The sequence below is a fragment of the Neoarius graeffei genome, chromosome 27, assembly GCF_027579695.1.
Source record: "Neoarius graeffei isolate fNeoGra1 chromosome 27, fNeoGra1.pri, whole genome shotgun sequence".
NCBI classification, from domain to species: Eukaryota; Metazoa; Chordata; class Actinopteri; order Siluriformes; family Ariidae; genus Neoarius; species Neoarius graeffei.
In genome coordinates this window covers 40,457,823-40,481,715 of record NC_083595.1, presented here as the reverse complement: position 1 = coordinate 40,481,715, position 23,893 = coordinate 40,457,823, and the positions used below count along the sequence as shown (strand labels likewise).

At 41.4% G+C, this 23,893-nt stretch overlaps 1 protein-coding gene across 2 annotated transcripts in view; it reads left to right on the top strand.

Moving 5' to 3' along the window:
* The window catches only part of glceb (glucuronic acid epimerase b), a 152,851-nt gene extending 130,226 nt beyond the window's left edge, over positions 1-22,625 (top strand). The window contains exons 3-5 of one of the 2 annotated variants that reach the window (XM_060912050.1): positions 166-674; positions 14,664-14,903; positions 18,550-22,625. In XM_060912050.1, coding sequence (XP_060768033.1) covers positions 179-674; positions 14,664-14,903; positions 18,550-19,574 — 1,761 coding nt within the window. In that variant the 5' untranslated portion in view covers positions 166-178 and the 3' untranslated portion in view covers positions 19,575-22,625. The remainder of the gene's footprint in view (positions 1-165; positions 675-14,663; positions 14,904-18,549) is intronic. The other variant, XM_060912051.1, reaches the window with a different exon arrangement.
* Positions 22,626-23,893: the final 1,268 nt, after the last annotated feature.

The window sequence follows — 23,893 nt, the reverse complement described above, 5'->3', positions numbered from 1 at the left end:
TCGTGTATAAAGACGGTTGTTTAAGAGAAGGATGATAAACTCGTGTGTACTTTCATGGCTTTTAGATACATTCAGCGTGAATTATTCTACTACTACTACTACTACTACTACTACTTCTTCTTCTTTTTTCTTTTTTTTTGTGTGTTTTTTGTTTTTTCTCTATAGGTGAAGAGTGAGAATGCGTTTTCTGGCCTCCCGGGTCCACTACAAGACCCTGATAGTGATCTGCGCCCTTCTCACTCTCGTCACCGTGGTGCTATGGAACAGGTGCACCAATGAGAAGGTGTTACACGCCCTACCCAGGGCCCCTTTAGCCCCGCCCAGCCCCGGAGCAGCCGGACTTCAGCAGCAGGCCCAGCCCCCTGAGGCCCCACCAGTGGTCGGAGGCGGAGTCAGATACGAGGAGATCGACTGCCTCATCAATGATGAAGTCACGATTAAAGGGAGGCGCGAGGGCACGGAGGTCTACATGCCCTTCACCTGGATGGAGAAATACTTTGAGGTGTACGGCAAAATGGTCCAGTACGACGGCTATGACCGCTTCGAGTTCTCGCACAGCTATTCCAAAGTGTACACTCAGAGGGAACCGTACCGCCCCAGCGGGGTCTTCATGTCCTTTGAAGGCTACAATGTGGAGGTCCGTGACCGAGTGAAGTGCATCAGTGGCGTGGAAGGTACGTTCTTGTGTTTATTTCTTTTCTTAAGTAATAGTGTCTACTCTGTGCTACTTGTCTTGTACCTGTAATGCCGTGTATATTTTCGTGGCGTTTGTCCGAGTGGTATGGCAGAAAGTTTGAAGCTCATCAGTGCAAGAACTGTGCTCAGTAAACAAATTTTTGTCTGACATGCGGTTTGATCACAGCTCCTCATTTGTGGCTCGTCAGGCAAATAAATTGTTGGTGCAAGTAAAAAGGGGTTTTTTTTCATTGAGCGGATTGTTATTTTGTAGAACTTTCAAATAAAGACCCAGGGACCCCAAGCTCTCGTTTGTTTTTAAGCACAGGGTATGCACTACAAAGTAGAAATGTGCATCGAGACTGACCTCGGGGTAGACCCCCCCAAAAAAATTGTTTGAGTGGGCGTTTTTTAGTCTCATGTATACAGGAATAGGTAGTTGGATATAAAACTTGCAAGATAAAGATGTATATTTTGTTCGTTCATTCAGTAATCTTCAGTATCTTGAATAGGACAGCTCTACTTTAAACGGCTTATGTGGTCATGCAGCAGATGAGCTGTTGCCGTGGTATGACGTCCGTCATCCACAGTGCAGTTAAATCGTATCTCCTCTGTCAATTCTACACGGATTTCCGTTCTGATTATTTTGTTTGAAAGAGCTCCTCACAAACCTCGGTCATTGTTTTGTCAAATCGTTTGCTAAGAAGTTAGTAATTAGGCCAAATTAACGAATATTCCAGCAACTCACGAAAACTTGTATCCCCTCTCTCATTAATCATCCGATTTCAGTTCTGATCGATCTTCCCTCGGGGAACAAAATTTGGTCATTGTTTGTTTTTTGATTTTCTTGTAAACAATTTGTTTACGACTTTTATTTTCAGTTCAATCGTATCTTCTCTGTCAGTTCTCAATAGATTTCAGTTCTGATTTGTTTTGTTTGAAAGAACTAGTTCTTCTGCACAGCACTTGGTCGCTGTATTGTCATTTTTGCTAACGAACTGCTAATTGGGTCAACTTAACAAGTGTGCAGACTTCTCATTAGAATTGTATCTCGTCTCGCGGTTCACATCCGATTTCAGTTCAGGGCTTTGAACCAGAATTTTTTTCCTATTGGTTCGTTCCGAACAGAAACGGAATTTTAACGTTTCCGGTTTTGGGTTCCACCATTAAATAGACATTCCCGAACCGGTTAGAACAAAAAAATGTCGTTCCCGGAACGGTTAATTACGTTCCCTGTCAGCTGTTTAACAAATGGCTATAAAATTATGTCTCTGTCTCATCCAGCTTAAGCCAAATGTAGGCTAATTCTATTACAACCTTCATTAAATAAGACAAGAAATAATTCAAAACAATTATTATTTCAAATGTTGGCGATTTGGATTCTCAGTATGTCTTCCCATCTACACAAACAGAAAAAGTGCCAAAAATGAAAGATAATTCGTTTAGTGTGAACCGCACTCATTTAAGTTGTGATTCGCGCTGTTTGTACCGATAATAACCACAAATTCCCCGCCGACTTCGCTGATCCGCGGCCCCGACATGCGGTGTGCGCGCACTCGGCGGAGGCAGTAGTGTGCGCGCGGCGCGCACTCGGCGGAGTTTTTGTGTTTAACCCCCACCCCCGGCTGGCTACTTATTTGTCATGGCTGGCTAGTATGAGCCTTTAATGGAAAGCCCTGTATGCATTGATAGGCTAACAGAGGTTAACGTCATTTAATGTTCGCGAGCCTCTCATTAACGTGGACAAATATATTGATATCGTGTTTGAAATTGACGTTTTTGAATAACGATAGACTGCAATATTTACCTCTTATTTAAGATGTGGAGACGTGATAGTAGTCCACCCTCCCGCTCTCTCCATTCAGTCAGCGAACGTCACACAGGAAGTGAACCCCAGCGGGTTATAGAAACTTGCGCAGGAGAAGAATGACTTTTTTATTTGTAGGCTATGGAAACTTTGAGGAACGAAATAAAAACCGGTATTAACCGGTTACCATTATTTTTAATAAGCGTTTCTGTTCCGGAACATAAAAAATAATAAAGTTTCTGGTTTCGTTTCTGTTCCATGTGAAATAGAAAAAGTTCCCGGTTTTCGTTTTCGTTCCTTGAACCGGTTCAAAGCCCTGGTTCTGATCGATGTTTTGGGTCGATCTTCCCACAGGGAACAAAATTTGGTCATTTGTTTGATTTTCTTGTAAACAATGTTTGCACCTTTTGTTTATTTTCAGTTAAATCGTGTCTCCTCCTTCAGTTCTGATTTTTTTTTATTTGAAAGAACTCGACCTTCTGCACAAAACTTGGTCGTTGTATTGTCAATTATTTGCGAACAAATATTAGTAATTCGTTCACCTTAACAAATCTGACTAGAATTGTATCTCCGCTCTCATTTATCATCCGAATTCAGTTCTGATGGATGTTTTGGGTCGATCTTCTATTGGGGAACAAAATTTAGTCCTTTTGTTGATTTTCCTGTTGTAAACAGTTTGTCGTGGAGGTTGGTCCTCTCTCACAGTGTCACATTTCAGTTCTGTTTGTTTTTTGGTAGTTGTGGTTGTTTTGATGGCAGGCCAGATGAGCTACTACGTCCTTGATATTCTGGTTTCTTTATATTTTGAGGAATTATAACAAATTTATAAAGGTTATTAGAAGATATTTGGAGTGGGCACAAACAAAACTAACTGCAGGTGCAGACAGGATGAGGTGTCAGAATTCCTGCAGGAGTTAAAGCTCTCCTCCCACACACCTCGACTACAAAGTAATATAAATAATTGGTGTCTTTCCCATATCTACATTTACCTTGCCAGAATTTCACACCTTTCATTGTAAAGTTGGCGGGTTTATTCTTAGATAACAGACAAGATTTTAAATATTTTTTTATACTATATTCTCTAGGAGTGTACAGAACTGCAGCTCAGACCTAGACCACTGTGTGGGTGGGTCACTGAAATACTGACCGGGGGGGGAATGATCAAATTGAAGGTTTGTGACCTGAGATATAGAGATACTCGCTGACTGAAAGTATTAGTTTCCTCTCACAAGGCCCTGCATTTAAAGAGAGCGAGAGCTGTGATCACACAAAAACATCCAGGCATTGCAAGAGCAGTTTGGTTGAATCAAGTTAAGCATTGGTTGTTTATATATAACTACCAATATTGGTTTTTTAAAAATATTTTCACATTCACTGGATATGAGCAGTTGTGCACTCTGATTGGCTACTCTACTACTAGGCTATCAGCTCATATACTGTGAGTAGAGAAAAACAAAATGGCGGAGCGTGTTGCTGAACCAACCAAGGACGAAATAAAAACTACTCAAAAACAGAACCTCAAAAATACAAAAAAGCAGCAAAATATGGAATAACAGTATTTGACGGTAAGAACGTATCTTTTTTTTTTTTTGAGAATTATTTTCGCATTTTTCACAAATCGCTACCCTCATTTTTGCCAGTTTAAGCGGAAATGATTTTGTCAGACGTTTTGTATAAAGTTTTTATTTATTGAATTTGCTAAATGCTCCATTTCTCAAAAATCCAGTGAAATGTAGATAGAATAAAACAGTTATTCCACTCAATCTCGTCGTACACGGCTTGTAGACGACTCGGTGCTATGCACCTTATTGGTCATCAGCTCATGTACGGCTCAGTTTTGTGGAATAACTGTTAAATAAATAAATAAAAACCTTCAGTGTTAGTTCTGTATAGAAAGTGAATTGTTAGTCTTGGAACCACCATCCTGTTTTTTCTCTCTTTAGTATTTACTCAAGTTTAATATCTTGTCTGTGCAGCTTTTTTTCCTCTCTCTGTGTGTGTGTGTGTGTGTGTGTGTGTGTGTGTGTGTGTGTGTGTTAGTTTCTCTGTGTAATTGTGAAAATGATCTGATGCTCTTCTCTCTCTCCCAGTAGTCGTTCCATGGATGTGGCACTTAATTCTGGTGTGTAGGTGAGAAAAGTAGAGAGAGAGGGATAAAGAGGGAAAAAACGGCCTGAGGTTGCTGGCGGGCTATAAATAGTCCTTTAGCCGTGGAGCTCTGGTAAGAGTTTTCCGGGAAGGCAGGCTTAAGTAAATCCACCCCTAGCCTCTCATGAGTAATGGACCATCAATGGACTCACATTAAGCAAATTAAACTGAGATTGATCCAACTAGATTACAGGAGCTGATTGTAGTGACCCCAAACCTAATGGAGAACCTTCTTGTGCTTGTACGAACACGCATCTTCCATTTCGCTGTGGTGAGCTGGGTCAGGAGAAGAGGAAGAGCGGCTGCTCCGAGTGGTCTGCTCTGCTGCTTCAGTCGTGTCCTTTGGCATCGGAATCACTCTGTCCAAGAAACACATTTTTCTCCTTGGCATCGTATGTGGTGTAATCAGACATCTCAGTCACAGTGTTCCATCACTGTCAATGAGCTCTGAGAGTGAAGTTCCCCTCACATTTATCTCTTGCTGACTGTTTAGGACCTCTCTTGCTCGTGTTCTCTCTCTCTCTCTCTCTCTCTCTCTCTCTCTCTCTCTCTCTGTGTGCTACTCTTTAACCCAGGCTTGGTGTTGCTGCCAAATAAGAGGAGGAGCAGCTCTCTTCGGACTCCTGCTTTGTCCTTCACTCTGGCATATCTGCCTCCCACTCCTTTTTTTTTTTTTTTCTTTTGCAAGCACTATAGTTCCAGTACACAACCCACTTGCAGATTAAAGCGGAAAGGGCTAACGTAAAGGCAGTACAGCCCGGACTACTACTACTTCATCTAATCGCATTCTTCCTTTTTAAATATTTCAGGGCAGCACACAAACTAACAGATCTCATATTTCCAGGTTTTGAGAAGCCTGTTTTAACGTGCATGAACTGTTGGCACAGTAATTACTTGAGGTACTCAAAATGATTTCTCGTTCTGTTTGTGTCGCTGTCAAAAACGCAGACTAATCCATTATCCTTTAATGCTGGCATCTTTCCACACTTTGCGCCATTACCCTAAAATTGCCATTAAATGGCATCATATTCAGGTTCACGTTTGTACCTACAAGCTAATCACAGTTTATTGGCGAGGAAAGAAAGAAAAATGGTCAAGCAATAATGCATTCAGCTTTCCATCCAGTCGTAACTGAAAGCAAATGGTGGCTTTTCGAATGATGATTTACATCTCTGCTTAAAAAAAACAAGCATATTTCTCCAAAACAACATGGAAATATGGGGGGTTTTAGCCCATACGGCCATAGGCTGGTCAGCTATTGCCATCATGCAGCATCCGTTCAGTCACAATTCACAAAAATCTCGCTACTCCTCCCTCAGTTTTGAGTGAATTTTGATTGTTTTGAAGATCAAATTGTTCTTATCGTTTTCATGAAGAACAACTTGGCTAATTATAAACGAGTCCGGTTTCTCATGGTACAGCCGTGTGAGCTACTGCGTCACTGACGCGCTGGTTTTTATCCCCCTGGTGTATAATGCGGTGGGGGGAATATAGCCATCACTCTGTCCATTTGTCCATCCGTCTGTAAACGTTTTAGTTTCCGGATCATAACTCAAAAACTATTAGGAATTTTTTTTTTCATGAAACCTGACAGTTATGTTAAGTGACGAGAAGAGTCATGCCTTCTGACATTTTGGGGTTTCTGTGACTATTTTTATTTTTTTCTTCCGTATTCCCATGGCAACCAATTCAACTTGGGGAAATTTGGAGTGAGGTTTCATGTGGGGGCGGGAGGGATAGGTCATCTCCTGATGACTCGTTTAATTTAGATGTTTGTCTTGACTAGGGCTGTCCAGTCTTATCCACAAAGGTATGTAGTGAAAATTCATTATGTCTGATAATTATAACTATTCTTTTAAGTTCGTTTCTTAAGACACGTATTTTTAAGTATGTTACCTCGCTTGTTGACAGTTTCGGCGAACACTTCCGCCTTCTTCAAAACAGTCACCAGATGTCGAGTGGTGACGTGCCTTATCAGCTGATGTTACTCTATGGAGGCGTGAACGTCCCGCCCAATTTGACAGGTAGTCCACGCCTCCTGCTGTCAGGTCGCTCCTCCAGGACGCGGGCGCAGAGGACCATGAACCGGGATGAGGGAGCGTACGCGCTGTCGCACACCTGGAGTGCCGTCCTGGAGGAGCGACCTGACAGCAGGAGGCGTGGACTACCTGTCAAATTGGGCGGGACGTTCACGCCTCCATAGAGTAACATCAGCTGATAAGGCACGTCACCACTCGACATCTGGTGACTGTTTTGAAGAAGGCGGAAGTGTTCGCCGAAACTGTCAACAAGCGAGGTAACATACTTAAAAATACGTGTCTTAAGAAACGAACTTAAAAGAATAGTTATCCACAAAGGGCTGATGTGGGCGCAGGTTTTCATTCCAACCATACAGTAGATTGGCCACTCCTGGCCTCAGCTGCATTGCTGCAAAGATTGTTTTAAAGGAGAACTGAAAGCGAATTATTATTTTTTTAATCAAAATTCAATTTCTCATTTTATTAAATATAGGAATGCATTTTTGATCGCTATTTTGTCACTGCTATAGCAAGTTATGAGTGTTTGAAATATACTATGTAATATCAGTCCATATGTCAAAGCAATGGCCGTAAACAAGATTCGTTGAGACCTGTGCAAGACGTTGTAGGACGGAAGTAAAACGTACAGCGGAAATCAAAGTGACCAACATTGTCGAAAGACGCACAGCGCCCTCTTTCAAATGCTGATGTAATCAAGTCGGAAGTTTTCCCTGTGTCCGAAATCGCTCCCTACTCACTATATAGTGGGGACGCCATTTTGTAGCGCTGTCCGAAACCTTAGTGAGGATTATTTACACCCTATATAGCGCACTCAAAGTATCCCACAATGCATCATGAAAAGTAGTGCACAACCGATGGTCATTAACCAAAGCAATATATCCCATCATGCATTGCGGTCGTGCTGAAAGAAATCAAATTAAAAGTCTCAAATTTGATTTAATTAAAAGCAGCGGCAAAGAAGAAAGTATTCAGCCTTGATTTAAAAGAACTAAAAGATGCAGGTACTTTGTATTGATTTAATGTGGGAAATACGCTCAGTATAATCTGTATTTATCACAAAACCACATGCATGTATTTATTATTTTGAAAACCCACCAGCCACCTGATCTGGCATGTTTTAATTGTGCAACAGTAATGACATAAATACCAGCACAACGGACTAGTGTCCGAAAGCGGGTTTTTTTTTTTTTTTCTTTTAACCAATGGTTCGAAGTCATATGGAATAATCTCAATCACTGATGAAGCTGGCAAATCTCGAAATGAATCTAAATTGGAATGATATGGCGATCTGGCCGCTGTGTAAACAGTTTTCAAAATGGCGGCGCTGACACGTCACGTTTGAAGTCTTGCACAAGTCTCGTGAAGATCGCGCAGATAAGTGACGCCTGCCGTGGACCAAACGAACTACGTGCAACATGGCTAAAAACCGAAAAGGCTGATAATTGTAATATAATATGCCAATACTAGTCACGATACAAGGTTAATAAAACCGAAAACTTAATTGAATAACACGTTAATTAAGAAATAAAGCAATTTTAAAAATGACTTCAGTTCCCCTTTAAGGAGCCGGTTTAACAAGCACAGTGGTAAAAACAATCTGCTTTAAAGATGTCTAAAACCTCACTAGCTATAATGATTTCTTCACATCGTGAACATCAGTCTGATAAATTTCCTGTATAGCTGTGTGCTGTAATAAAACAGACATCACTTCTGTTTGTCATCGGATCCTTAATGTCAGAATATCCCTGATGGTCCTGCACCACAGCTGGAATGTAATTTTCTTATTTTTCACTTTTGGGGGAGTTTAATATGCTTTACTTCTGGTTGAGATGCATACAGTATAAACAAGAAATGTATTTCTGTTCAGGAAAGTCTCTCTTTCACAAAATATACACTACCGTTCAAAAGTTTGGGGTCCCTTTGAAATGTCCTTATTTTTGAAAGAAAAGCACTGTTCTTTTCAATGAAGATCACTTTAAACTAATCAGAAATACACTCTATACATTGCTAATGTGGGCGGCAGGTTGGTGTAGTGGTTAGCGCTGTCGCCTCACAGCAAGAAGGTCCGGGTTCGAGCCCCAGGGCCGGCAAGGGCCTTTCTGTGCGGAGTTTGCATGTTCTCCCCGTGTCCGCGTGGGTTTCCTCCGGGTGCTCCGGTTTCCCCCACAGTCCAAAGACATGCAGGTTAGGTTAACTGGTGACTCTAAATTGACCGTAGGTGTGAATGTGAGTGTGAATGGTTGTCTGTGTCTATGTGTCAGCCCTGTGATGACCTGGCGACTTGTCCAGGGTGTACCCCGCCTTTCGCCCGTAGTCAGCTGGGATAGGCTCCAGCTTGTCTGCGACCCTGTAGAACAGGATAAAGCGGCTACAGATAATGAGATGAGATTTCTCATTCAAATTTTGAGGAATAAATCTTGTATCGCTGAACATTTTAAGCCTGTTCAGTTTCATTTGCCTAGACCATGTAGTTTCTGGGATATTTTACATCTCAAATAATATCAAATTTTGTGAAACACCCTGTATGTATTTAGTCGAAAATGTCAAAATTGCATCATAAGAAGGGTTTTCCTCGACCACCACACATTTTATTCATGAAGGTCCAGGTCATGCCGATGCTTCTACTACATTCTTAATCTGTGGCTTATGCTGTAGATCGAACCGTTTTCATGGGCAGCTGGACATTATTGTTCCCAGTATCAATTAAAATGTCCAGTAGGTGGGATTTACGCTCATCTTGCTCAGGTTTTCACAGGTCGTTATGATGTACTCAGCCATTTCCACTGTTATGACATTATTTGAATTTTCAAAAGAATGCAATTTTTCAGAGACAAAGATGGCATTCAGCTGTATGAGGTCCCATTTTCTAGCTTTAATCACCAAATCCACTGAAATGCAATTTCCTCAGCTTTGTTGTCCTTAATGTTGGAAAAGGGCCTTGAATAAAATGCATATCTGAATGTATAATTTTTTTTCAAAATGATAGTTTTTGAAATGGGCGGCACGGTGGTGTAGTGGTTAGCGCTGTCGCCTCACAGCAAGAAGGTCCTGGGTTCGAGCCCCGGGGCCGGCGAGGGCCTTTCTGTGTGGAGTTTGCATGTTCTCCCCGTGTCCGCGTGGGTTTCCTCCGGTTTCCCCCACAGTCCAAAGACATGCAGGTTAGGTTAACTGGTGACTCTAAATTGACCGTAGGTGTGAATGTGAGTGTGAATGGTTGTCTGTGTCTATGTGTCGCCGGCCACGGGGCTCAAACCCGGACCTTCTTGCTGTGAGGCGACAGCGCTAACCACTACACCACCGTGCCGCCTCCCCAACATTTGATTTGCAATTTTAATAAAATGTATAGATTTATATTAAGTGTACTGTATAAAGTTAATTTGCACTAGCAACACTGGCTCAAATTGTTTCTCAGGATCGTTCTACTTTATTATTATTATTATTATTATTATTATTATCATCATCATCCTAATGTTTTTAAGATGCTATTTCTCCCTCAATTTTCAACCAAGCATCACCAAATTTCAAATGAAAAATACCTCTTGGCTAAATTACGTTGCTATGACTTTTGGTGGTGATCTGGATTGCTGATCCATGAAAAACAGGATTTCCCCCCCCCCCCCCCCCAGTCACTTGTAACAGTCATTTTCATGTTTCTCCCCCCCCCAAAAAAAAATCACTTGTCACTGTCAATTTCATGATTTATTTTTAAAATATATTTTTTTTTTCCCAGTGAGGTTTTTATTTTTATTTATTTATTTATTTATTTATTTTTAAATCTCTTGTAACTGTCAAATTTTCATGATTTGTTTGTCGTCTCCCCCCAAGATCAGGGTGGGTTTTTTTGATTGATTGATTGATTGATTGATTGATTGATCGATCGATCAGGGTGGCAGGGTGCAACTTTTCCTCACTAAACATCATTCTCTATCTCTTAGCATTCCAGATCTATAGGGTACGGTGAGCAGACGTAACAGAGCGTAACTTTCATCACAGTCTCTATCTAATTATTTTTCTTGTTGACTTTGTACCATTTTTATAATGTAAGCACAGCAGCAGCATAATAATGCAACGTCTGCACATCTTAGTAAATTTGATTAAATATTTTTAACTAGGCAGTCCTGTAATAATTGTGGCTTTCCCATTATAAGCTGATTTTATATTGAAATGCATTTGAATACTGAATAACTTTAGTATTTGCGGGTTTTTGACTGCCCTAGAGCAAGAACAGTGTTGGATCAGGTATGTTGGGATTAAAGAAAATGCGAAGCTCTTCACGGCAGCGAGAGCGCTAGAGTGGAATCGAGAACTAGTGGACAAAGCAAACAAGACCAGTTCTAGCTTGAAGGTGCGATTATTCATACAGCGGAGTTTGCGGGGAAAATTGCTCAAGTATTTTGCTTTCTTGGCAGCGTTTACTTTGTTATTCACTTGCCATTCACAATGAAACCGTTTTCAAGCCATCAGACTATTTATTATTCATTCACATTCCTGTCAGCAAATTTCCATTGGTGAATTCAGAGTGGTAAATGGCAACGCTTTCTCTTCTCCACATGGCTATCTTGAGGTGGCAGATCTGTAGCGTAATCTTTTGTGTTCAATGGAGAAATTGGGTCGTCTCTAAATGGAGATGAATCCAACGGCCGGGCAAACCTGATGGAGTGTGAATTACTTCAGTGCTCTCATTTCGTCCCTGGCCGATTTCACAGGGACGCTGGCATGTTTTCCCGGACCACTCGGCCCCTGTCCATTACTCACAGCTGAAGCCGTGGGCTCCAGGACCTCTCACGGATCTGCTATGAGTTTTAAGGAGCTCTGCCTTATTAATTACTGAACTGGGGATCAGGAGGAGGAGGAGGGCCTGGAGGAGCTTGTTCAAGGTTGCGGAATGCTCCTGTCAATTCTCCTGTCCTCTGTGAGGAGGAGACTGTTTAGAGAAATGAGTTCTCAGAGCATATGCATTGAATATGAAGAGGAACAGAAGGGTGTATCATCAGCAGTTCAGCTGCTTAAAGATTTTTCAGGGACTGAATGAAGTAATTAAGTGGTTTTAGTACCGGTTTTATTTAATGCTTTTGTGCAAATTGAGAAAGTTGGAGTAACGGCAGGAAAAATTAGAAAAGGGCTTGTGCAGGATTTTCCTTTTGAAATTGGAGACGTGTGTGTGTGTCTTTGTGCACATCCAGTGAGTGTATGAAACAGGAGATGGGGGTGGGGGGATAGGGTGTGTGTGTGTGTTGGTCATGGTGACCTCTGCACGGAGACATTCCAGCTGTTCTTTACGATATATTTGTTCATTTCGAGCTTCTAACAAGTCCTGAGCTGCAGTGTGATAAGGAACACACTCCAGGATATGTTAAATGAGAAGGAAGAACAGAAAGAGAAAAAGGAAGGGTGGACAGTGAGAATATGTAAGAGAGGGGGAGGAAAAATTCAGGATGTACTGGATAAAAAGCATATGAGGGGGACAGAGTTTCCTTGTCTGCTCCAGACAAATATTGGGCTCCGAATAGTATCTAGGCCAGACATGGTTTCTGAGACCTCCGTTTAACTCCTAATGTAGGTCCCACTTCCAACTCGTGTGTTTGTGTATGCATACACACTCCTTGGAAAATGGCCTCGAGGAGTGCACTGGATCTCATTAGGGAATTTGTGTTTCCTTGCAGTTTGATCTATTTATCTCTGTCTGTCTCCACTGGTGTGTGGGTGTGTTAATGTGTTTATCTCTTGTTGGAGACAAAACGTCTCCAAAAGAAGAGGAGAATCTGATTTGTTTTGATGTTTAGGGGACATTTGGCTGGTCCCCACAAGGAAAACTTTTTCCATTTAGAAAAACTTTACCTTTTTATTTAAACAACCGAGGCCAAAATGGTTTCGGTTTGCTGAAATGTTTTGGTTACTGATGTTAAACTGGCCGGCTCACCATTCCCAGAAGCCTCCACGCCAAGTCGAGTCACAGTTTCCGCATCCATGGATATTCCACAGTCTGCAACAACTGGGTGATGTATCCTAAGCCATAGATCATTCATTTGTAATGTGAAATTGAAGATATTTTGTCAAAGTAGTAATGTTTTAAATTCTTTCAACCGAGCCATTCCATTTTCATATAGTTATTCCGTCGTAATGGACCGGAACCGGCCTCGTCTGTCTTGCAGGTGGCCATAAAGGAAAGAAAATATCAGGCATATTCTACTCAGAGCTTCCATGTATGACGCATAGATGAAAAAGAAAAAGTTTGAGATAGATTTCGAAGGGATCACTAATGGTGAATTTGCAGAGGTTTTGGTGGACAGAAAGCTAACAGAGTAGCAGTCAAGTGATTTATTTAAAAAAAAAAAAAACCCAACTGGATTCCGGGAAGGATGAGTCGGCTGCTTTAAGGTCAGGGTTAGATTTGAGTGTAGGTATTGCATGAAGAATGTCATTGGAAAACATTTTTTCTCTCTCTCTCACGCACACACGCGGAAAAAAAAAATGCCTGAAACGATGTTATAATCTAGAGGCGTAGCAGCTGTGTCTTGCCTTTGGTTAGTTATTGAGCTGTGTGTTTTTTGGCAGCCACGGCTGTAGAACAGACCTAAAGCTGGGAGAAGGATCCATCCTTTATTGATGGTGATCTTTCACCCTCATCACTGCGTCTCGCATAGTGTTGAGACACGAACTGCTATAAAGGAGACTATAGATCAGTTGAATCTTCTGAAGTCATATAGATTTTCAAATACCGTTTCTATCCTGGTAACAAAAGCTGTAATTTAAAAAAAAAAAGTTTTATTTTGTTACAAAACTGTTAGACATTTCAACTATTTTAAGCCTGGTTTATGCTTTAGAACAATTATAGTTGAGTAAGCATGCAAAGGCATGGACTATATGGCCAAAAGTTTGTGGACTCCTGGCCATCACACCCATATGTGAGTCTTCATCAAACTGCTTCCACAAAGCTGGAGGCACATAATTGAACAGAAGGTGTCTCTGTGCTGGAGCTTTACAACCTTTCACTTGAACCAAGCGATCCTGGCATCACAAAGTGAAGTTTATGAAGACGTGGTTTGTCAAGTTTGGAGTGGAAGAACTTAGTCTTTACATCTCAACCTGTGTGTGTGGGATAAACCAGACTGCACCCCAGGCCTCCTCACTGGACCTGATTTAATGCTTGAAGTTGCTAATGCCCTTGTGTCTGATCACACAGCCACATTCCAAAATCTGGTGGAAAGCTTTCCCAGAAGAGTGAACGAATAAATCTGCAATGCAGAGATGTCCACAAGCGCTAGCAGCTAGCGGTTTTCTCCACCTACACAGACGGTCTACTCAATCCCAGAAAATAAAAAAAACCTTGCCTTTCAATGTTCAAGTGACTTTTATAACATCTCCGCTGTCCATAATTTGCTGCAAGTCCAATTATTATAACATGAAATTGTCTTTGATTCGGGTCTAGCATGACCGGAATTGACGACATTTGTTGATTGATTCTCGTGCTCTGATTGGCTCAGCTGGATCATGTGACCATGCCGTAGTATAGTTATGTTACAGAGCCAGGCAGCGTACTACAGAGGGGAACTGAGAAAGCAAAGCACGCACACATCTGGAGGGAAATTTCAGAAATATATTTTGCAGGGAAATGGTTAGTAATTTATTAGCCAAGAATGCACCGGGGCATGCCCACCAACAGACCCCCCAAAGATTAGCTTTGCTGCTGCAAAATCTAGACCCGCCTACTACTTTTTAACCGGCTACTTCAGATTTTCTGGAGAACCCTGGGAATGGGATGATCAAAAAGTGCATGAGTTTCCAGGGCCATAACCATTGCGCATGTACATTAATTGTTGGTGACGAAGTAAGTTTGGTGTGATAAGACTCAAAGCTCTAGCTCGGTTTTCTCTATAACATGATAGCGGATGTTTTATGAGATATTTTTCATCGTTGCAATGGAATCTAAATTTGTCCTCAATCCTCCTCTCTCTCTCTCTTTTTTTTTTTTTTTTTTTTTTTTCTCCCCCCAGGAGTGCCTCTGTCAACACAGTGGGGTCCTCAGGGTTATTTCTATGCCATTCAGATAGCACAGTATGGTCTGAGTCACTTCAGTAAGAACCTGACGGAGCGAGCGCCCCATGTCGAGGTGTATGACACGGCTGAGGAGCACAACAGCAAGCCAAACGCGTGGAGCATTTCCAAGGGCTGCACACTTGCCACAAGCTACGACAAGACCCGGGCCTCCACTGTCCGTCTGTTTAACGCTCCAGGTACTGACCCAGGGGACCTTGAAGCTCTTTTTTCCTTTTCTTTATATTCCCACTTTTCCGTTGCTAGAAAGCTAAAATGGTTTTCAGACTTTTTTTTTCCTCCTTGTTCTCCAATTCCTTTTCATTTCCGTAAATTGTGCATTTTATAATTATAATGGAGAATTCCAGATTATTGTAATATTAAAATAATATATAGATGTTTTCCCCATATTTAAATAATCTGTTTAGTTACATACTTTGTTTGCATGGCATATGCATTTGAGCCGGTTTGTGATTTTTCTTTCATTATAACCATTATCATCCAGCCCAAGCCTCCAGTCCTCTAATCTCAGCGCTCATCCTTTCTTTTTCTTCCTGTTTTTAATTCCTCTCCCTGAGCTCTTTCATTCTCGTCCTCGTTTAATTCTCCAATCAGCAGTTTTGCATTGTATCTCATGGTCTCTTCGGCAAAATCGATATCTGTACCTTATTAAAGCGAGCACACACAAAGCTCGCCACCAGGAAGAACCTCCGGAGGCAGCAGCCCTCTGACCAGCAATATGTATTTTGTTGTTAATGATAGTGTGGCTTTTTAGCACCGATCCGATCAATAGCCGTTAGAATTAGCTGGGCTGTTGCGCAGGCAGGCAGTAATTGGTGTCATCACCTAGAGCATTGATTTGAGCAAATCCTGCTGGGATGCACTGGATCTAGCACTCCAGCATTAGACATTCGTCCTTTTGCCTTTCTTTTCTCACTAATTTTCTGCTCACTCACTGTTTGTTTTAGTGACTCTTGCCCTTTCTTTTGTGTTTCGCTCTCATCACTCTCACTCCTCCTCACTTATTTACTCTGGCACTGTCTGTAGTCTCCACTCGTCCATTATTGACTGGGAGCTAATCAGAGGAGAGTGGGACAAATCTATTTACTCTGTTCTATTTATTGCCTTAAGTAATGGCTATGAGCACATTGAATAGTAACACAAACACTGTGAGGCTGATTTGTCCAGTATCTCCTTAAAACAAGCCGTTTTATCTCTCTTGGCCTTTCCATGTTACTCCTCCTCACTCCTTTTCTGTTTCTCCTGTTTCACCTTGCTTACGTACGGTATCTCGGGAGAAAGCCTCTTCATCCTCGTCTTTCTTTTTAAGTATAGATTGCTCGTCATTTGAGGAAAGACACAGCAGGCAAGAACAGAAACTTGATCAATCATGCTTAAGAGAGTGATGAATTTTGGAGAAAGTTGTGAATGTGCAATTCTGTAGCCCAGACAGAGAGCGATGACGGGCTGATTGAGGCTTGGCCAGTGAGAATCTCTTGAATCTTCATCCTCCAATAGTGTGTTCGTGGAAAGTATTTTTTTTTCCCTTTTTTTTTTTTCCCCTCCTGTCATATTAGGATCTTGACAAAGTGCTCTTTTTCACTCTCGTTTCTACCTCTGTCTAAATAGCTACTTGGAGCAGTGATGTGTCTGAACTCTGCACCATCAAGACTCCGTTCTGATACAGTTAAACACTGCAGGAGTGTGTGTGCATGTTTATCTCCAGTGGTGCTTGAACGTTTGAGAAACTTTTGGAATTTTCTGTATTTCTGCATAAATATAACTACGTTGGATCGTCTTCAGATTTTCACCCCAGTTCTAAGAGTAGATAGAGAACCCAATTCGACAAAAATGGTAGACTTGGTCATTTATTGAGAAACTATTCAAGATTTAAGTAAAATTGGCTGACGTTGAGTGGTATATCAGAGATATTCCATTCGGCGAGCATGATGCTGAACGAGTCGAAGACTCGTTCAGTATCATGCTCGCCGAATGGAATATCTCTGATGCACCACGAAAAGCCATTATTATTATACATATACATTCCTTCCGGGTGTTCAACACACTTTTCTTTCAAAATTCTCTCTCAATCCTCTGGATTTAATGAAGCAAACCTGGTGGCCATGTTTGTTTACAAATTGTCACAGTCGCTCGCTAGCGCAGGAGTTTTCCATCTCCAACGTGTGACGTTATGTTGTCTTGACAACCATGCAATATCAGAAACCATATTCAACACTCATTCTCCACTGGATAGAGTGGCGTAATGCATGTAGGATAAGTGATATGCTAACAATATCACATGCTATCAAACCAAGTGAATGAAACCTGATAGAAGGGAATAGAACATGTTTTCATTCCATCGAAAAAGTGTCCTGTATGTATAATATTACATACGAGTGAGGTGGCAAAAGTACGTGAACTTTTTTGCTTTCAGTATCTGACGTGACTCCCTTGTACAGCAGTAACTGCAACTACGTAAACGTTTCCAGTCACTATTCAGTCCTACACATCGGCTTGGAGGAATTTTAGTCCGTTCCTTCATACAGAAGAGCTTCAACTCTGGGATGTTGATGGGTTTCCTCACATGAACTTCACAAGATCTTCCACAACATTTCTATTGGATTAATGTTAGGACATTGTCTTGGCTATTCTAAATCATTCACTTCTTCTTTAACCATGATGTGTGCGCTTCGGTTCGTTGTCTTGATGCATGACCCACTTTCTCTTGAGATTTAGTTCACTGATGGATGTCCTGATATATTTTCCTTTTAAGTTCACTGCTGTAATTCAGAATTCATTGTTCCGTCAATGATGGCATGCCATCCTGGACCAGATGCAGCAAAACAGACCCAACCATGATACTACCACCACCACCACTACCACCATGTTTCCAAAATGGGATAAGGTTCTTACAGTATGCTCGAATGCAGTGTTTGCCTTTCTCCAAATATAATGCTTCTCATTTCAACCAAAAGCTTCTATTTTGGTCTTGTCCATCCACAAAACATTTTTCCAATAGCCTTCTGGCTTATCCACGTGCTCTTTTTAGCAAACTATAGACAGGCAGCAGTCATCATCTTGGAGAGCATTTGCTTTCTACTTGCATCCCTGCTGTGCACATCATTGTTGTTCAGTGTTCTCTTCATGGTGGGCTCATGAACATTTAACTAATGAGAAAGTTACCCTGGGTTCCTTTGTGATGTCACGACCTATTACATGCCTTGCTCTTGGAATGATCTTTGTTGGTCAACCACTCCTGGAAAGAGTAATGATGATCTTAACTTTCCTCCATCTGTCTGACTGTGGAGTCCAAACCCTTTAGAGATGGTTTTGTATACTCTTCCAGTCTCAGCATCAGTAGCACTCTTTGAGGTCTTCAGAAATCTCCTTTGTGCAGTGATGTACTTCCTGAAACATGTGTTGTGAAGATCAGACTTTGAGAGAGCCCTGTTTGGTAAATAAAACGGGGTGCCCATTCACACCTAATTGCCATCCCATTGATTTGAAAACACACTAATTTCACCTTCAAATTAACTGCTGATCCTAGAGGATCACATACTTTGCCACTCAGATATGCAATATTGGCTCAATTTCCTCAATAAATAAATGACCAGTATAATAATTTTCTCATTTGTTTAATTGGGTTGTCTTTGTCTACTTTTAGGATTTGGGTGAAAAAGCTGATATTTTAGGTCACATTTATGCAGAAATGTAGAAAACTCTAAAGGGTTCACAAGCCCCACTGTATGTGTATCCTTTAATAAAGTAAGCAAAGAACTGACTGCTAGGACATTTTTATTTTGAAGGCAGAATTTAACAACTTTGCTATCCTCTTTGATTCTACAGAGAACTCTGAGGGCATCTCTCTTTCTCTTGGCAACACAAAGGATTTCATCATCTCCTTTGACCTGAAATTCACCTCCAATGGCAGTGTGTCTGTCGTACTGGAAACAACTGAGAAGGGGGCTCCATTTGTGATTCACTATGTCACTACCACTCAGCTCATTGCCTTTAAAGACCGCTCCATCACCTATGGAATTGGGCCTCGTTCAGCCTGGACCACAGTGACCAGGGACCTCGTCACCGATCTGCGCAAGGGCATTGGCCTGTCTAACACCAAGGCGGTCAAAGCCACCAAGACCATGCCACGGCGCGTCGTCAAAATGGTTTTGCATGGTCGAGGTGCCATCGACAACGTGGCAATCTCCACTACAGCGCACATGGCTGCTTTCTTCGCTGCCAGCGACTGGCTACTAAAGAACCAGGATGAACGCGGCGGCTGGCCAATAATGGTAACCCGCAAGCTGGGTGAGGGCTTCCGGCCCTTAGAACCTGGCTGGTACTCAGCAATGGCGCAAGGCCAGGCCATGTCTACCCTGGTAAGGGCGTATTTACTCACCAAGGATGAGACATATCTGAAAGCAGCTCTGCGTGCCACAGGTCCTTATAAGGTGCCATCTGAGAAACATGGTGTTAAAGCTGTCTTTATGAATAAGTACGATTGGTATGAAGAGTATCCAACTACACCAAGTTCATTTGTCCTCAACGGCTTTATCTACTCTTTAATCGGGCTCTATGACCTGGCACAGACAGCAAGCGATGAGGACGGACACGAGGCAGCACGACTATACGCCAAGGGCTTGGAATCGCTCAAGGCTATGGTGCCACTTTATGACACCGGTTCGGGCACCATTTATGATCTGCGTCATTTCATGTTAGGCACTGCGCCCAACCTGGCACGGTGGGACTACCACACTACACACATCAATCAGTTGCAGTTGTTGGCTTCCATCGATGACTCTCCAATCTTCAGGGACTTCACCAAGCGCTGGAAAAGCTACATGAAAGGAGGACGAGCCAAGCACAACTAGAACTGCAGGCAATGGTGGACAAATGCCCGCTGGCACTCGGCATAAAACGCCTCAATCCCTGAGGGGAAGCTGAGTTAGCCTATGGAGTAAGAACTGAGGGTAAAGCCCAGAGTGGTCTTGCTAAATCCTGCTGCAGTTTCCAGCCATTAGTCATGGCTAACCTCTCGGTTTTTTTGGGTTTGAAACTAATCTGTGCTGGAGGCTCTAATTAAGTACAAATGCAGTGTTTGTGGCAGAAGTGTGTATGGTTGAATTGGGGTGGTAATTTGCTTGATCTAAATCTGCAGGTGCGGGATCCAGCACGATTAGATGTTTGCGCACACTTGGGCGTGGGGATATCACAGTTATTATCACAATCTTCTTCCAAAATTCTCTCTTGATACTTGTGTCGACGTCAATCTTGATGATAATTGGGAAAATACAACCTTCATGACTTATCAGGCATACGCAATATAAGTAATTAAGTAGTCTTTTGGTCACACGGAAATGTAACCTGGGAAATGCTTCCAACTCTTTGCTGTCTCTGTAATTTGAGCTCCGCTCTGATAGAGACATGGTTCTTAGCTCAGTAACAAACCTCAGGCCCCACAATTAGATTATTGTCCTTCCTACCCTGCCGGAGTGTTCCACTACACTTGGTGTGTTTTAAAAGATGGGGGGGGGGGATCTTGCCACTACTAACTGGCATTTATGTTCTCAAAAAGGTAATGGGTTTGTGCCGAGATCTGAATAATCAAAATGCAGTCTGCTGTGGAAACGTTGGTGTGTTTGTAACAGCAGAACTTTTTCGGTCAACCTACTAGGTATGATTTATTATAATAGACAGGATGCCAGGTCACCAGTCATATGAGAAAACATGGATTAGATAAAGAATTATAAGTCTGGGGGAAAAAAAATCTTGTCAGAACAAAAACAGTTGGTTTGCAGAAATGAAGGAAAGTCTGTGGTACAGTATATGGCCAAATGTACCACCAGTCACACCGTGCTTACTGAACAATCTATTATGGATTTAGTCCTCCTTTGCTGTTATGCCTTCGCAGAAGACTGGATATTTTTCTGCTCAATTTTGGAGCATTGCTGTAGGGATTTGCCCGTTCAGCCACAAAAGCATTGGTGAGGTCAGGCGCTGATGTTTGGTGAGAAGGCCTGGCACACAGTCGGTATTCCAGTTCCTCCTAAAGTGTTCAGTGGGCTTGAGGTTATGGCTTTGTGCAGGCCTCTCGAGTTCTTCCACACCAACCTTTTGTGCACACTGGCATTACTGTGCTGGGAACAGGTTTGGGCTTCTTGGTTCCAGTGAAGAGAAATTGTAATTATACAGTATACAGTTGTGTGCAACCTCCTTTCAAAGATCAAACTTTGTGGTGACAGATTGGGGAAGACTCGCATGTGGGTGTGATGGTCAGGTGTCCACAAACTTTTGGCCATATAGTGTGTCTGTGTGTTCTCAACGCATGCTCATGAGAAATTTGTCCAATACCAGCAATTGAAGAAGGTGATAGGATTTTATTTAATTTCATACAAATTAATCAGAAATTATCTGATCATTAACATTAGAAGAGAATCTGTTCAGATCAGTTGAGCTGTGTGAATTGGGAAGAGACCATGTTTAGTTCCTTGTAGGCTACAGTGACCATTACATCTAGCAATGAAATGGAAGTAACAGAATTTAAAGATTGTATTTTGGTGAATTAAAAAAAAAAAAAATCCACTCATTCAAAGGGTTGAAATACAAGATATCTCTAAAGTATAAATCTGCTCCTGCTGTAGTGGAATGGATATATAATGGGGGGGGGGGGGGAATAGGGTGAAGTATGTGGTGCACAACAATCATAACCTGTGGTGTGGGTTTTTTTTTTTTTTTTTTTAATGCTTGCCAAAAGTCACCCAGGAACCAATATGAAACCTTAATGGAGAAAGTCTATATTAGGCCACAGAAATGGTTCTCTGGTCTTATTTAAAAAAATAATAATAATAATTTTAGGAAATGTTTACATTTCCAAGTAACCCATAAATGGGGTTTCTTGAAGGTGAGCCAGATGTGGTGATCTGAGCATAGTCCTTGATTGAGTCCTAAATCCACGATTGTGAACCGCATGTAGCAGCACCGTAAGCTAATGAATTTCCCAGTGCTCCTCTGGGGCAGGGTGACTGAACAGTTTACTGCAGACTCTGCAGTCCTACAGAAACACTTCAGTAGCATGACCGACCATTTGCTGTCATTCCCCAGCATCTCGAACCGTATACCTTAACCAAAAGATGCAGGAAACTAAAGATGGTGACATCGTCTTCATAACACAGTCCCAAATCCCAACAATCGAAAACGTGTATATGAGGTGCTTGTCACTTTGTTCACTCGCACCCCATCATTTGGATCCTTTGTGTGAAATGGACATGTGTATGGTCTTTAACGGTTTACACGATTTCTTTAATTTTTTTTTTCATCGACTCAACCCTGTCGTAACAGGTTTGAATCGGACATATAATGAAATTGTATGGATTGTCGATTGCAGCGTTGTAGCATGACCCATTTCCCTTTTGATTTTCCCTGCTTTCTGTAAAGCATTAGCTTGTCTTGAGGTTTGTCTCTAAATCATGAGCTGAACGAATGCCCTTGGGAATGCAGATTGGCAGAACATCTGGTTTGATTTCATATAGGTGGGGTATGCTGTGCGTGAATCAAACTACAGACTGTACTGAATCTGTTCAGTGGCGTGGAAGAGAATAAAAGTGTCTCGTAAAGCTATAGGGTATCTTCTCTATTTGACTTTTGGTAACTTGACTTAAAGGCAGCAAGTAGAAAGTGATTTGAGACCTTCATGAACCCACACAAACATTAAGGCTTCTTTCATAACATAAGTGTCAGGTCAGATTTATATTGGCATAAAGCTGGGTTGTGTTAGGTCATCATGACAACCAACTTTGACTTTGTAGCTCTGTATTTATAGTACATTTTCCATTTGAGTATTTCAATGATTTTTTTTATTAATGTTTCTGGAAATTCCATAGCACTGTCATGACTGATTTTATTATTATTTTTCTTAATTTCTTTGGTAATTTCTTTAATGACTGATTTTATTATTATTTTTCTTAATTTCTTTGGTAATTTCTTTAGTCTTTCCCTATTTGAGATTTGTTATAAATCTTGTAATAGTCTCAACACCATTTGACAGTTACATATAATTACCCTGACTTCTCATCAACGTGTTATAAAGGACCGGTCCCACAATACCTAGAACGATAACTGGTAAATAAATCGGTCTCCTGCAGTTAATATGGTTAAGTGGTCACCGCCAGACCGATAACAATACCTATAGCCAGGCCTGGGTTTATCCGTATCAGTGAGATTGCTTCTGGAGCCATTTTTCCAGGCCTGGAAATATTTGATCCGATAAAACATCTGACCAATCAGGTAATTATTTACATGTGACGTCGTCTGAGCACGTGCTCTTTTACCCTGAGAACCTTTGTACATCCTTGTTGTATCAAGAAGTCACAGAATACAGATTCACGGAAAATTAAAAAAAAAAAAAAACAAGCACGGATCTTTTATTCATGGATATCTGACTTTCCGTGAAATATCAATAGTAAATTAATAAAGTAAACATATAAATGCCAGGTAAGATATTTTAACTATGAGCTCCGGCAGTCCAAACACTTAATTGTTTTAGACTTCTTAATTTTTTTATCCGTGATGCATCAGCTGTATGAAATCGGTAACCAATCTGTAATATACCGTACTGAAACGTCCGTGACCGATCTGTAAATTATTTGCATCCGTTATTAAAAATCTGTAACCACTCCGTATTTTGTATCCTTTTATTATATTTCTGTAGTCTGGAACCTATCCGTATTTTGTCAACCACCAGAGTATGTACCTGGGTTGTTTTGAAGTCCAAGCTGTACAGTATGACCCGAAATAATGTGCTACTACTTGGGAAAAAAAACTTCCATGACTATTCCTAAATTGCATGCATTTATTTCCTTGAGTGTCAGGACCAAGCGAGATTATAGTTGGGATTATAGTTGTGGTGTGACTGCTCCAGACTGGAACTAAATTCAGGCAGAGGGATAGTCAGAGTTGTAGTTACAGTTATCGGTGTTGTGGGACCGGGCCCTAACTCATACATTCCAGAAGTATTCTGAGCTACGAAGTATGAACAAATTATGAATGGAAGTCGTCGTCAGAACAACTTTTATTTTAATATAAGTTGAACCGAGGTGTTATGTTAAATTGATATCAGAATTAAGAATGCAGTCTTTGCTGGCTGGTTCATACGGAAGCCGAGAGAGGCCCTTCATATAATCCTTTTTTTTAA